This window comes from Chamaea fasciata, unplaced genomic scaffold, assembly GCF_029207755.1.
Source record: "Chamaea fasciata isolate MVZ Bird 193981 ecotype frontalis unplaced genomic scaffold, bChaFas1.0.hap1 SCAF_7, whole genome shotgun sequence".
Classification (NCBI taxonomy): domain Eukaryota; kingdom Metazoa; phylum Chordata; class Aves; order Passeriformes; family Sylviidae; genus Chamaea; species Chamaea fasciata.
The window spans coordinates 60,847,079-60,862,032 of NW_027094092.1; the positions used below are offsets into that span (position 1 = coordinate 60,847,079).

The window sequence follows — 14,954 nt, forward strand, 5'->3', positions numbered from 1 at the left end:
GTTCCAACAGATGGGAATAGAATTTTGGTTACATCTTGCATTGCAACCCAGGACAAGGACCTGACCCTTTCTCTAGCACTGACCTGATTGGCAGTGGTTTAGGTTGGAAGGGGTTTAAAGCTCCTTGGCCTTTTCTGGCAGTCGTTCCCCCTGTGCTCATTTGTTCTGCATAAACAGGAGCATTTCACAGCAATCCCTGAGGAGCTAATTTTCTTCTGGATGAGCTCAAACCCTCTGGCATTCCTCAGGCCTGAAGCAGAAGGGCGCTCAAGTGGAGCAGTGTTGTTGTTTTTTTTTTAGGGACATGGCAGCAGGTTGCTGAGGAAGACGGAGGGGTTTGCTGCCTCCAGGATATAATTAAGGACAGCCATGACACCATCAGTGTTTCACATCCTACTTTTCATGTTGTGCGAATCCTTGGGAAGAGCTGAGATGCTTGACCATGGCTCAGTGTTCCTTGGGCATCGTGTGAATGTCTGCTTTGATGTTCGTCATGGAGAGAGGCTGCTCTGTCTCTGAATATCAGGGGGGTTTGTCTCTAAATTCTAAAACTGATGCGATTTTGTGGGAAGAAACACAGAATGGTTTGGGTGGGAAGGGATCTTCAAGCCCATCTCATTCCAACCCTCTGCTCATGGCAGGGACACCTTCCACAAGCCCAGGCTGTTCCAAGCCCTGTCCAAGGGATGGAGGGACAGGACACAGGGAATGGCTTCCCAGTGCCAGCGGGCAGGGATGGATGGGAGATTGGGAATTAGGAATTCATGGCTGGGAGGGTGAGGAGGGCCTGGCACAGGTTCCCAGAGAAGCTGTGGCTGTCCCTGGATCCCTGGAAGTGTTCAAGGCTGGGTTGGACAGGGCTTGGAGCAGCCTGGGATAGTGGGAGGTGTCCCTGCCCATGTCAGAGGTGGAACTAGATGAGCTTTAAGGTTCCTTCCAACCCAAACCATTCTGGGATTTGACATCACTGGGGCTGCCTGCTGCAATCAGGCACATCCTGGCAGATTTCCTTTCCCCGGGGATGATGAAGGGCAGGACACGTTTGCAGACAAACATCCAGGACAAAATGCCCAGAAGAAAAGTCTGTGCTGAAGGGAACCTGCAGAAATTTGGCTTCCTGCTACCCTGGAAAGCGAGATGCACCTTACCCAGAGCTGCTGTCCTTCTGCTGCCCTTGTCAACATAGAACCAGCCCTGAGCAAGCATCCAGGAGGAATCCAGGGAGGTGGATTGTGGAGTTCCCCACTGGGCTGCTGCACCGATGTTGAGGAAGTCAGTGCACAGCAAATATCAAGAATAACGTTGCTCATTAGTGTCAGGTAATCAAGGCAATGGATCCAGTTATAAGCAGCCTCAGGAAGCAGAGTTCAGCTTCTGGAGGAGGTCAGGAGGAACTGGCTCATCAAGGACAATCTCCCCCATCTCAGGCAGCCACGGAAAGAGCATTCCTGTTGTTCTTAAGAAGCAACAAATCCATTAAGGGCCTTAATTGGAGAGAAAGGCCCTTAATGGCGCCAGAGCTGCCTTTCCTGAGCAGGCTGCTTAGCAGCTAATCCCCCCCATGGCTGATCCCTGCTCCTGGTGGCATTTTCCCTTCACTCCTAAGCCTCAGAGCCCTGGATTCCCCTCACCGCGGTGCAGCAGACAGAAGGGAATAGGTATTAAAGACTCAGCTGGTGTCCTGAGCTCCAGGGTCAGCTCCAAGGGTTCCCTTTGCTTCCCCAGCACTGCCCTGTCTCCCTCTAGGTCACCTTGCCAGGGTCCAGTGGTCACCTCTGGCTCAGGTGGCCACTGGGCCAGAGCAGTGGCTCACACAAAAAATTCCCAGTCAGTCATCTCCAGGGACACCCCCGGGCACAGCAGAGAAGGAGTTGCCTCTGCAGGAGGTTTGGAATTAAATAAGGGGCAGTGGAGGAGGCTGAAAGAAAAAACTGGATCAGAAGGATGTGGAGATGCTGGAGTGAGTCCGGAGAGGCCCTGGAGCTGCTCCAAGGGCTGGAGCCCCTCTGCTCTGGAGCCAGGCTGGGAGAGCTGGGAATGTTCCCTTGGAGAAGAGAAGGCTCTAGGGAGAGCTCAGAGCCCCTGCCAGGGCCTAAAGGGGCTCCAGGAGAGCTGGAGAGGGACTGGGGACAAGGGATGGAGGGACAGGACACAGGGAATGGCTTCCCACTGCCAGAGGGTAGGGATGGATGGGAGATTGGGAAGGAATTCCTGGCTGTGAGGGTGGGGAGGCCCTGGCACAGGGTGCCCAGGGAAGCTGTGGCTGCTCCTGGATCCCTGGGAATGTCCTGCCCCTGCAGGATCCCAGGACACAAGGACCAGCCCTTAGCAAAGTTGGGGATCTTCTTGCCAGGGCTCAGGTCCCTGTAAAACCCAGACTCAACATGGATTTGGAATTTTCTTGTCCTGATTTTCCACCCTCGATGTCTGTGTGCAGGGCTGCAGCACTTCCTCTCAGGGGCACAACCAAACTGTCTCTCCTACAACGTGGAGAGTGAAGCTCATCACGAGCTCACTCAGCAAATCGATATTTGGAGTTTTTACTTTCTGTCCTTACCTTGTTTGCCCCTCTCTGTCCCTGTGGGCGAGCAGCAGCTCCTGGTTGAGTTTTTCTCAGCATCCCTGTAATAGATCCTGCAGTTCTGTCTGTGCTTTCAAAGGGACCCGTGTCAGGTGTTGGCAGGGAAGAGCTAAGATCATTTTCTGTTGATCGTTAATGCAAAACCAGGAATTAATTGGACAAAATCAAAGGGCTGTTGCGAGGTGCTTACATTTCTTCTCCCTGAAAATCAAAGCTAGGACTAGATCCTATATCAAAGCAAGCACAGAGAATCTTTTAATACGTCCTCACAGTCAGGAGCAGCCCAGGACATTCCATAACTCTGGTATTTGTTCAGTCCAAAAAGACAGCTGAGAAAGTCTCATCAGTGACCCACACTGAGTGTCCCCGAGGGCAAAACTGGCCTGGGTCAGCTTCAGCCAACCTGGAAAGTTGGATTTGATGATCTCGGAGGTCTCTTTCAACCTTTAATGATTGTAGGATTCATCAGCTTACAAGAAATCATCCTAGAGCAACCCTTTCCCTAAATCAAAGTTGATCCCACTGCAGTGCTTGAGGTGTGGAAGGTCACTGCAGCTCTGCTGGAATCTGATAACTTCATCTGGTGTCTCCATGGTTTTGGAAGGCTGTTATCTCTCAGGCCACTTGGGTTTGTGTCTTCTGCTGGGGATGTTTTGCATGCCCGGTTTGCCCCTCAAAGAAATGGGCTCAAAGAGCAGGAAGGCTGGAATTTTGGGGGTTCTCCTCATCCAGGCTTCTCCCGAATCCTGCTGAGGAGTCAGTGCAGGCTGCAGAGCACCAACTGGCCTGGCCTGGGAGCCAGGGAATGGCAGGTTCAAGTGAGCACAAGAATTCACAGCAGGAGCAAAACGCTTTGCTGTTCCATTTCAGCACAGAAAAAGCAGCGTGTGACCTGTCCCCGCAGCATCCCAGGCATTCCAGCCAGGCCCTCATCCACACGGCTCCTAGCAGGAGGTCTGGAGGCCAGACTTGTTCTTTCACAGCTCTGACATAACTATTATGTGCTTTAGAATCCACGCCAAGAGAAGAATTGCTGTTTTTTACCCTGAACCTCCTGCATCCAGCAGCGTCCCCAGTGCAGGGCTTGGCAACCAGATATTTTTTAAGACATTTTAAAACTCCTTTCAGGGAGCACCTCCAAACCTGGGGGCTGGTCGGGCTGTAGGGTGAGGGGCTCCGGGCAGCCAGCTGAGCCTAGGCAAGTACAGATGGATGACAGACATTGCCGCTTCTGCAGGATTGTCACCGTGACCAGGCTGAATAAAACACTAAATCCAGCAGGAATCCAGCAAGGCTGGGAGCAAGCAGAGCGCCGTGCCTGCCCAGGGCCTGGGGATCCCACACGGGAGGCAGTGAAAGGGTTTTAGTAAGGTCATGCTTGAAAAGAATCTATCCTTGTTTTATTTCCAGGCTGGAGCTTTTGAATCAGTTCTGCCTGCTGAGGGAATACAGTGCCCTTGTGTCTGCCTGAACAAAGCCAGGCCGGGGCCATCTGTGCACCCCAGTGACAGCACATCGGGGCTGAGCCGTCAGCTCTGGCTGGGGATTGCCAGCAACACCTCACAGGGAGTTTAGGGCACCCTAAGGAAGCAAAAAAAATCCCACAGACACAGGGCTTGAGCCCAGAAATGTGTTGCAGCAGTCCTCTTGTTAGAGGGTAAAAGTGAGATGAGGCACAGAATTCCTGTTAAGCACAGCATAAAAAGGGTCCTGGTTTATTCCTCTTCATGGCTTGGTCATCTTAACTCCGACTATTCACTGGCTCTGGCTGCAGCAAGCCCCTGCTGTGGATTTACCTTGCAGCCTCAGACTGCTGGTTATTTCCTGCTAAACTCTGACTGCAGGGATTAGTTTACAGCCTGACTGCAGGCTTTTACCTGGCTAGACTGTGACTGCAGGGATTGATGTGCAGACTGTGACTGCAGGCTTTTACCTGGCTAGACTGTGACTGCAGGGATTGATGTGCAGACTGTGACTGCAGGCTTTTACCCCGCTAGACTGACTGCAGGGATTAATGTGCAGACTGTGACTGCAGGCTTTTACCCCGCTAGACTGACTGCAGGGATTAATGTGCAGACTGTGACTGCAGGCTTTTACCCCGCTAGACTGACTGCAGGGATTAATGTGCAGACTGTGACTGCAGGCTTTTACCCCGCTAGACTGACTGCAGGGATTAATGTGCAGACTGTGACTGCAGGCTTTTACCCGGCTAGACTGTGACTGCAGGGATTGATGTGCAGACTGTGACTGCAGGCTTTTACCCGGCTAGACTGTGACTGCAGGGATTAATGTGCAGACTGTGACTGCAGGCTTTTACCCGGCTAGACTGTGACTGCAGGTTCCAACAACAGGCTCTAACTGCAGACTGGGAGGTTTTCTCCCAGATGAATTCCCCACTGCCTCCTTCCTGGCTTGGTCCCCAGTCCCTTCTGGAGCTGGATTTCCCACTGTCAGCTTTGGGGATGCGAGTTTGCTGTGCGCAGGGGAAGGGTGGGAGATGGAAAGGAGGAAAATTCCTGTGGACAAAACACAGTCTGTGTCCCCAGGGGTGCCCTCAGCACTGCAGAGGGGTAAGGGCTGCTGCTCTGTACCCATCCTGCATCCCAAACCCACCCCATCCCTCCACTGGCGCAGGAAAGGATGGGCTGGGAGTCCCTGGGGTGTCACCACCATGGAGGTGACACATCCCAAACTGTCCCCACCTGGGGTGTCCTCCCTCCTCAGGTTCTGCCTGGGATTTTCCCAGTGTTGCATTAGCAAAGGGCTGCATCCTTCTCCCAGGAGGACCCACCAGGTTCTAGGATTACCAGGAGTGGGTGCAGTGGAATCCTTCCCTTTTCCAGAGGTGCAGGAACCCCTCTGCACGTTCCACACCCTGGAACTAATTCCAGTGGCAACAACGTTGCCCCCCAGGATAATCCCCTGTGCAGGTGCCTGCCCCAGAGATCCAGGTCATGTGGAGGATCATCTTGGCACATCCCAGCTGCTCTCTAGGCTGTGGCAGGGACAGCAGGAGCATCCAGCCCCAAGGCACACTTCCCTCATGGAGCTGCTCTCCCAGGGGCTGTTCCACCTCAGGATTTACATTTCATCTTTCTCCTGCACACCCCACATTCCCTGGTGTAACTGCACTGAAGGAGGAGAACCAGAGCCCCTGTTGAGTGCAGTGGGATCCATTCCTAAAAATTCCTTTTTCTCCTACAGTTTGCACCCAGGAGCTCTGCTCACAAACCTGGCTCTGGGTGTGTCCCCCTGATGACAAGCGTGGGCTCTTCCCTCTGTTGCTTGATTTGCAGCTTCCTAGCAGGCTGGGAGCGCATCTTCACGTGGAAAACCAGGAAAACCTCAGCTGGAGCCTGTCAAATGCTCAGCAGCAGAAGGGTGCAGTGTTGGAAGAGGGATAATTCAGAGCCATGGCCTGTTCCTGTCACCTGCTTTGGCTCAGAGTGACAGATATTTGCAGCTGAGATTGCAGAATCACAGAACCAATGAAACAAGGAATGGAGGCACAGGACACAGGGAATGGCTTCCCACTGCCAGAGGGCAGGGATGGATGGATATTGAGAACTGGGAATTCCTGGCTGTAAGGGTGGGGAGGGAATGGAATGGAATTCCCAGAGAAGCTGTGGCTGCCCCTGGATCCCTGGAAGTGTCCAGGGCCAGGTTGGACAGGACTTGGAGCAGCCTGGGACAGTGGAAGGTGTCCCTTCCCATGGCAAGGGGTGGAACAAGATGAGCTTTAAAGTCCCACACAAGGACCAGCCCCTGCAGGATCCCAGGACGTGGCACTGTGTGACCCTCACATCTCAAGGGACAGGTTCAGCCCAGGCTGCAGCTCCTGGTTTCTTTCCAGAGGCAGCCTTGAATCCCAAAAGTCAGGCACTCGTGACTAGAGCCAAAAGCCAATTAGCAGCAGTTTAGCTTCATCAACTTTCTGACTGAATGCAAGTTTTAATTAAACGTCCCATTTTAATTAGTCAGGCATCACGTACTAGAGGGCTGGCCTCAAGATTCAAAGGCTGCAGGTCCTGTGCTTTAATTAAAAGAAAGACTTGCATGAGTTCAACTCCAGCATCTGTGACAGCTCCTCATCCTTCGGAGGGCAGGAGCAGAACAGCTGGGAACAGCTCCTTTCCCTGCCGTGACATTCCTCTCCTCTTTAACCTCCATATGGATGCTCCAGTGGAAGAACTGGCTGGGAGGTGACTTGGTTGGAAGGAGAGAAGAGACAGGGGCTGGTTGCAATTTTTGGGGTGTCAGAGCAGGTGCTGGGCTCTTGGTGTGATGCCAGGAGCTCTTTTAGGGTGAGTTTTGGTGGGTTTGATGTTGGTTGACGGCAGCTGAACGTGAGCCCAGGTGGGCAAAGAGGCCAAAGGCACCTGGCTTGTACCAGCCATGGTGTGGCCACAGGCCCAGGGCAGAGATTGTCCCCCTGTCCTGGCTCTCCTGAGGCCACACCTCAGATCGTGGGGACAGTTCTGGGCCCCTCATGGAAAGGACACTGAGGGGCTGGAGCCTGTCCAGGGAAGGGAACGGGGCTGGGGAAGGATTTGGAGCACCAGGAGAGGCTGAGGGAGCTGGGCAAGGGGCTGAGCCTGGAGAAAAGGAGGCTCAGGGGGGACCTGGTGGCTCTGCACAAGTCCCTGCCAGGAGGGGACAGCCGGGGGGGGATTTGGGCTCTGCTCCCAGGGAACAGGGACAGAGAAGAGGGAACGGCCTCAGGCTGGGTCAGAGGAGGTTTAGATTGGATATCAGGGAAAATTTCTTCCTGAAAGAGTTGTCCAGCCCTGGCACAGCTGGAGTCCCCATCCCTGGAGGGATTTAAAAGCCACGTGGATGTGGCACTTGTGGACACGGCTCGGTGGTGGCCTTGCTGGGGAGCAGTTGCACTCCACGATCTCAGAGGGCTTTTCCACCTTGAGCCATTCTGTGATTTTATGACCCTGCCTGGTGCCAGAGCCTGCAAACGAGCTGGGGTTTGAAATGGGACCGACTTCCTCACCCCTGCTGGCGTCCAGCACCAGCTGAGGCTTTTCCCGGTGTTGCAGATGGAGCTGTCACACCCATCCAGCACCCAGTGCCCCCCAAAATAACAAGCCCAGCTCCCTCCTCACCTCAAAGTCGATGTGGATGAGCTCCATCGCTGGCAGCTGGATTGTACAGGAGGAAAACCAGAGCAGTTCTGACCATGCAGAGACAAAAATGATGCTTTTCTCTGTTTCTTGGAGCCTGCTCAGCTCTCCTGAGCCCTTCTGCACCGGCTGCTCTCATCCCTGTGCTGGGACAAGGGAGAATCAGAGAGTGACAGAAATCCCTTTGTCAGCCTTGCCTGGGAAGGAGGAGGGTTATGGAGCTATTAGCGAGCACAAAGAGAGGACAGATTCTCTCCTAAGTGCTCTGGGGACGGCGAGATTTAAATGCTTAGCTCCCATTAATGCTAATGTGAATCACAGAGGTCTCTTCTTACTGCCTTGGAACGAGAGCACCGAAAAAAAAAAAAGAGGGCAGCTTTCCGCAAAGAACAAATCCCCTTGATTTTAAGGCACCGGTAAATGGGATTTTTCTTCATTTTCACACTCATTAATTTCCCTGCCCGTGCTAGTTGAGGGTTGGGTTCAGCTCCACTCCAGCACATGAGAGCTGCCAGGCCCATGGGATGATCCCGTGGATGGTGTCCCCAGAGCAGGGTTCCCGACCCCAAAAAGCCACAACGATTTTGTTGTCGCATGGAGATGCAGAGTGCAGCATTCCAGGCTGGCGTTGCAGCGTGTGTCAGAAATATTAACAGCTCTTGTGGAGGACTCCAGTGCCTAAAGGGGCTCCAGGAGAGCTGGAGAGGGACTTGGGACAAGGGATGGAGGGACAGGACACAGGGAATGGCTTCCATTCTGGGAGAGCCTCAGCATGAGGGGTGTGATGGTTCTGGCTTCCTTTTTCTCTGCCGAGGTCGGGGTTATTACACAGGAAACGTCAATTTCGTGTTTGGACTTGGATATTTATTATTTCTTATCTATTTACAGCCTCCTGAGCTCTAACTAACAAGGTTAGAGAAAGGAGGTAAAGTGGAGAGCTTCTAACTCATTCCAAGGTTATTTAAGTGCTAATTACCCAATAACGAGATGACATTATTTACACTTTTTTTATTTGTACTTTATTTATACTTTATTTATGCTATATTATTTATACTTTTGACCCAGTAATGACCACCCAAAGCCTGCAAGAGGAGGAAGGATTTAGACAGCACCCAGAATCCTCCATATTGCTTCGCATATATTACTATATAGTAAAACCCCAAATTCTCAGCTTCCAGAATTCCAACAGAAAGGGACCCATCCTGGAGCTGGGAAGGAAGCTCCTGCTGGTGAAAAGCCAAACCTTGGAGCTCCGGTGTGTCACCTGTGCCCACCCATATGAAGGAACTGGCCTTAAAATCATGGGAAAATTACACTTCCCAGACTGGATAATGCCCCTCACTCGCTTGCGCTGGAAGCATCAGGAATATCTGGAGCAGAGGGAAGGGCTGAGCTGAGAAAGGAAGGGATGCAGTGAGACCACAGGCAGGGATGCTCTGAGCTGATGGACCATCTTTTTGTGGGGGCTCCAAGCTTGCTGCAACCATGGGAGTGTGGGGTGAAGGAACTTCCATGGACAACACACACACAGGCTCCACAGAGCTCTCAGGAAATTTTAAGCCCACGTTTAAAAAGCTTTCCCATCAGGAAAGCCTCAAAGAATTACATTGATCTAAAGATACCCTTTATGAAATGCACGTTAATGGGGAGAAAAAAATAAAAAAGCCTTTTAAAGACTTTAAAAGGAAAAAAAAAACCTCGGCCCAACATGCTGCAGTTTTAATGAGGAGCTTGTAAACACAACCAACCCCTGCTGATTTTTATTTTTTTTTTCCCATTAATTGCTTGTGTTATGAGAGACCAGGGCCCTGCAGCAACGCAGCTCTCAGCGAAACACCTTGCTGGGCTTGGGGCATCTTCCCAGATCCAGGAGGGCTGAGGAGAGGCAGGGCTGTGTTGTCCCTGAGGGGCTCTGACCTTGGGCTGGGGGAGGGAGGAGGAATGGGGGGGACCTGCTGAGCTGACTTAGCAATCCCATTTTTATTAGAGATGCATTCACTGATTAGCTCCACATCCTAACCACTCGGGCACTGATAAATTACAGAGGAAATGCAGGAACCACTTGGGTGAGATTAACATCTCCTGGGGAAAGCAGCAGCCAGGTCATTTTCTGGGCTATTATTTTCTGGGCCATTAATGGGTTGCCACGGCTCTCCTCGGTAGCAGTGCTGGGTTTTGTTCTTGATTTCAGCCCAGCACCACCTCAGCAGAGCCCTGCTCCCCATCTCCCACACTGGGAAGCCCAGTGCCCACATGCTGATCCCTGGCAGGATGGACACAGCAGAATTTGGGAGATTTGGGGACATCAACCACCTTCCCAGCTCCCTTCTGTGTCTGCCTCAAAGAAAGATCTTCCCCCCCACCCCCCAAAAAAAAAACCAACCTCAAAACCCACGGGGTGTTTGCAGCCCACAAAAAGAGGCAAAATCTCTCCCAGAGGAAAATTGCTGAGGGGGATTTGCCGGGCTCTTGAGATAATCCACGGGCTGCTGGAATCACAGCAGAAGGGGGAGATGGGGAAGATTCCTGAGTGAGTGTTCGCAAAGTGCCACGGGGAAATGAAAAAACATTTGATGAACATAATGGTGCTTATTACCATGCACGGGCCGGGGCTGTGGGAGTGTTCCCACTCCAAAGGGAGAAGGAGCAGTCAGTATTTTGCAGGAAAACCTTTCCCTTCTTTTTATAGGAGGGTTTAGGTGATTTTCAGACTCGGGTGGCCTGACCTGCATTCCCAGCAGACAGGAGTCAGATCCTACAGAATTTTTGGCGATTCCCTGGCGGACACAGATCCAAGGCAGGGAGCAAATCTCTCACTGGGTGAGCCAGGGTGGATGTGGCTTGTCCCTGATCACCCAGGGAAGCCTGTGGAGGAGGTGGACACTGAATATCTGCTTCCCAAAGCCAGGGTATCCAAGCTGATGGTTCATCCTCCTGTTCCTGTCCCTGCGCTCAGGCACAGCTTGGTGGGATGCTGAGGGCACTGCTGGGCTGCAGCCCATCCCCAGCCCAAACCCCACACAATCCAGGGGTTTGGATGAGTCCTGGACGTGGCAACGACCTTGTTCTTTGCTTTCCCCTGCAGAGCCAGCTTTCCCAGGCCCTGAATGGTTTGTCAGACAGAGCCAAGGAGGCGAAGGAATTCCTGGTCCAGCTCCGCAACATGGTGCAGCAAATCCAGGTACGGAGTCCCCAGGCTGAGAAACCGCCCCCTCCCACCAGGATGAGCCATTTTCCCTTTTCCCAAGCTTGGGTTGGTGGGTGCTCTCCCAAAGGAGCCCACACCTCACTTTCCGTATTACCCCCCTTTCCCCTCCCCAAAACTGCTGGTGGAGGGAAGAGCAGAGCCCTGAGCCCTCCCCATCTCTGCCACGGGTGGATCCAGACCGGTTCCTCACCTGCCACCACCACATTTTCCACGATCCCAGGCCCTAAGGATCCCACATCCACTGCCATGGAGCCGTGGGTGGTGGCACTGGTGCAGCTGCACATGCAGAAACGACCCGTGTGGCACCATTAGAAAGGAAAATCCAGTTTTCCAGCTGGGCTGGGGACATTCCCCGGGCTGTGACCCCCTCTGTGCCCCACAGGAGAACAGCGTGGAGTTCGAGGCCTGCCTGGTGGCCCAGTGTGACGCCCTCATCGACGCCCTCAACAGGAGGAAAGCCCAGCTGCTGTCCCGGGTCAACAAGGAGCATGAGCACAAGCTGAAGGTGAGCCCGGGTGCTCAGAGAGCTTCCAGCAGGGTTGGCACTGGGTGGGAATGAGGACTGGGATGCTGGTTTTTTGAGGAGGTCACTCCTTTTCCACGTGAATTCCAGCTTGCTGCAGATGCCCAGCCCACTCCCAGCACGTCCCTGACAAGGTGCTGCTTCCTCCAGTTGGTTCCCACTGAATTTTTTGGCTCGTTTCTAGCCCTTAGGTCAGCAGAACCACGTGTGAAGCATGGGAAATGACTTTGTTCCTGTCCCGCATTGCTGCCAATCCTCTGGAATGATCCTGCGGGATGCTGAGTGCTTGGAACTTCTGCTGAAGTCCTGAGCCACTTGGTGTCACGAATTGTCACCAGGAGCAGGACTGACTCTGATTTCTCTGCTTTCCTGGCCTCGGGGTGGTGGTGGTGGTGGCACTGAGGGTTTTGGTGCTGGGGAGCAGAGGTGCAGCTCAGTGGGAGCTGTGGGATGGGCCTCCTGGTTTGTGTCATTCCCGCTGCCACCACACCACGTCTTTCCAGCTGATGTGGGGCCGAGGAGGGAAGCAAAGGACCAGATTTCCCCTGGGAGCAGTGGAACGGGTGCAGCCGTGTCCAGAATTGCTGGACAAGGCCATCAGTGATGGAGTCCAGCTGAGGGATGTCCCACCCACATTTAGGATGCCAGGGTCCCTCTCCCGAGGTCATTTCAGTGTTCTGCCTTCTGGGTCTCCTGACCTTGCTTTGGGCCACCCAGGAGGCTGCCAGAGGGATTCCTGGACCTGCCTAAACGAGGGTGAAGGCCAGCAGTCCTCCCTGCCTGCAGACCACGGGCAGCACGGGGGCATTTCCACGGGGAGAGGGACAATGGGAGCTCTGTGGGACCGAGCCCACCCTCGGTGCTCACTGCCAGCAACAAAGCACAACCCCAAACAGCCACAGCACAGAGGGGACCCCCAGTGCCTGGTGGGCTCCCTTTTCCCTCAGCCCCTTCAGGCCATGGTTAATTAAACTCTCACAAAGGCGGGCAGCACAAAGCAATTTCCCTGCTCAGCACAACCCACAGAGGCCTTTGGCTGGAGGAATGGATCTGCATCCCACTGCTTGTTCCTGTCCCATCCATAGATCTGCATCCCACTGCTTGTTCCTGTCCCATCCATGGATCTGCATCCCACTGCCTGTTCCTGTCCCATCCATGGATCTGCATCCCTCTGTCTGCTCCTGTCCCATCCATAGATCTGCATCCCTCTGTTTGCTCCTGTCCCATCCATGGATCTGCATCCCTCTGTCTGCTCCTGTCCCATCCATGGATCTGCATCCCACTGCTTGTTCCTGTCCCATCCATAGATCTGCATCCCACTGCTTGTTCCTGTCCCTCCCATGGATCTGCATCCCTTTGTCTGCTCCTGTCCCATCCATAGATCTGCATCCCACTGCTTGTTCCTGTCCCATCCATGGATCTGCATCCCACTGCTTGTTCCTGTCCCATCCATGGATCTGCATCCCACTGCTTGTTCCTGTCCTGTCCATGGATCTGCATCCCTCTGTCTGCTCCTGTCCTGTTGCTACCATCCCACCCCTCATTATCAGCTGAGCTTTGTCACTGGCCAGGCCTGGTCCTTAAAACAAGAAACATTCCCTGGGATTTTGGCTGGACCCTTAAATTATCCCTCCCTGAAGCTCCTGCAGCTCCACATGCCATGGGAAGGGCAGGAAGGGCTCTGTGGTGCCCTGGCAGATGTGGCACCTGAGCCTCATCCAGTTAGAATCAGAATCACGGAATGGTTTGTGTTGGGAAGGACCTTAAACCCCATCCAGTGCCACCCCTGCCATGGCAGGGACACCTTCCACTGTCCCAGGTTGCTCCAAGCCCTGTCCAACCTGGCCTTGGACACTTCCAGGGATCCAGGGGCAGCCACAGCTTCTCTGGGCACCCTGTGCCAGGGCCTCACCACCCTCACAGCCAGGAATTCCTTCCTCCTAGCTCGTCTAAACTTCCCGCTGGAGTGGGTGAAGCTGCAGTGATTTACACTCACTCTGAGGTGACCCTGAACCCATTTCCATCTGCAGATAAGCAAGAGGTCACCTCCTGGCCTGTGCTTTCTGTGGAACTGTGACCAGGGTGAGTCCTGCAATGATGCCTTGGGAAGGCTGAGCTGGAACAGAGACTGGACAGAGCTGAGAATAAAGTAGATATTTATTCAAAGGCCTTTAAGGATCCACCTTGAGCAGGACAAGAGCCTGGACAGGGCTACACCCAAGGTGGACCCAAAATGGTCACAAAATGGACAAACCATCACCAGGTCTCACACTTTTATCAGTTTTGGTCCATTTGCACATTGGGGTTGAATTGTCCAATCCCAGCTGCAGGTGATGCAGTCCCATCCTTCTTGTTCTCTCCCTCCAGCCCACCCTTGTTTGTGCCTTTGGGCCTGAACACTTGTCCCAGCTGTCCTTGGTGTGCAGCAGGAGAAGGATTTGTTCTGTGTCCCTGCTGTGTGCAGAGCTGAGTGCCACTGACTGTGAGCTCAGAGCTGCACCCCTGGGCACCACAGAACCTCAAATACATGGAAGTTAAAACTAAAGGCATCAGCAGGACTGTGGGGCATCCTGCATCCTGGGTGATGTTCCCATCAGCACAGGACACTTCTGGCCACTGACCTGTGCTGGGAACTTTCCCCCTTTCCCACAGGAGGCCTGTCCTTTGTGTCCACTTGTCACTGCCTTGTCCTGGAGCATGTCACCCTGGGAGATGAGTGGTCACAGTGAGCCCTGGCAATGCCAGGGAGCCCTTCCAGACCCCAGCTGGTGGCTCCAGCAGAGCCACAGTGTCCTGGCTCCTGTCCTGTGTCCTGTGTCCCTGAGGGCTGCTGCTCCTGCCCAGTGGGATCTTTGCCATCCTGGCAGGGTGGGAGGGAGGGGGAGAGGGACAGGGGGACAGAGCCAACCCCTGGCACAGGGCCACAGGCACCTCTGAGGACACGGCCCAAGCTCCCAGCCCGAGTTCCCACCCCCGTGGGGCTGGAGCCTGGATTTGGGGCCGGCTTGGCTTTGGGGCTGCCCTGCTTTGTCCTGACACACATTCCCTGGAGGCAGGCACAAATCCAGGCCTGACTCTGGGCCAGCACTAATTACTCCAGAGTGGGGAGAGGCTTGTGAGGACACCGGCTCTCGGAAGGGACATCTCCCTGCCCTTCTGCAGCCTCCCACTACAGCCAAGATTCAGGATTGACAGCCTGGGCTTGTAAAAACAACATCTGGAGGAGCCCCTGGGCCAGGTGCCTGCTCCACCTGCAGGACAGAGCTCCTTGTCTGTCCCTCTCATTGCTGGTCCGGGTTTTCAAAGGAGCAGTGGGGTCTTTCCCAAGGGATGATGTCCTCCAGCACGGGCAGGTTTGTGCAGGGGACACAGAGGCTCCCCTGGAGTGTTGTCCCAGGAAGAAATCTCTCCTGTGGGTGCACCTGCTGAAGCTCTGAGCAGCATTGCAGTCCTTTTCCAGCCTTCAGGCCATGGATGCCTTTGCTCCATGATTTCTCCAGGCTGTCCAGG

General features: G+C 53.9%; 1 protein-coding gene across 9 annotated transcripts in view; it reads left to right on the forward strand.

The window, feature by feature from the left end:
• The window catches only part of TRIM9 (tripartite motif containing 9), a 61,812-nt gene that overhangs the window by 20,307 nt on the left and 26,551 nt on the right, over nt 1-14,954 (forward strand). For all 9 annotated transcript variants that reach the window (XM_066189148.1, XM_066189150.1, XM_066189151.1 and 6 more), the window contains exons 2-3: nt 10,799-10,894; nt 11,304-11,426. In XM_066189148.1, the coding sequence (XP_066045245.1) occupies nt 10,799-10,894; nt 11,304-11,426 (219 nt within the window). The remainder of the gene's footprint in view (nt 1-10,798; nt 10,895-11,303; nt 11,427-14,954) is intronic.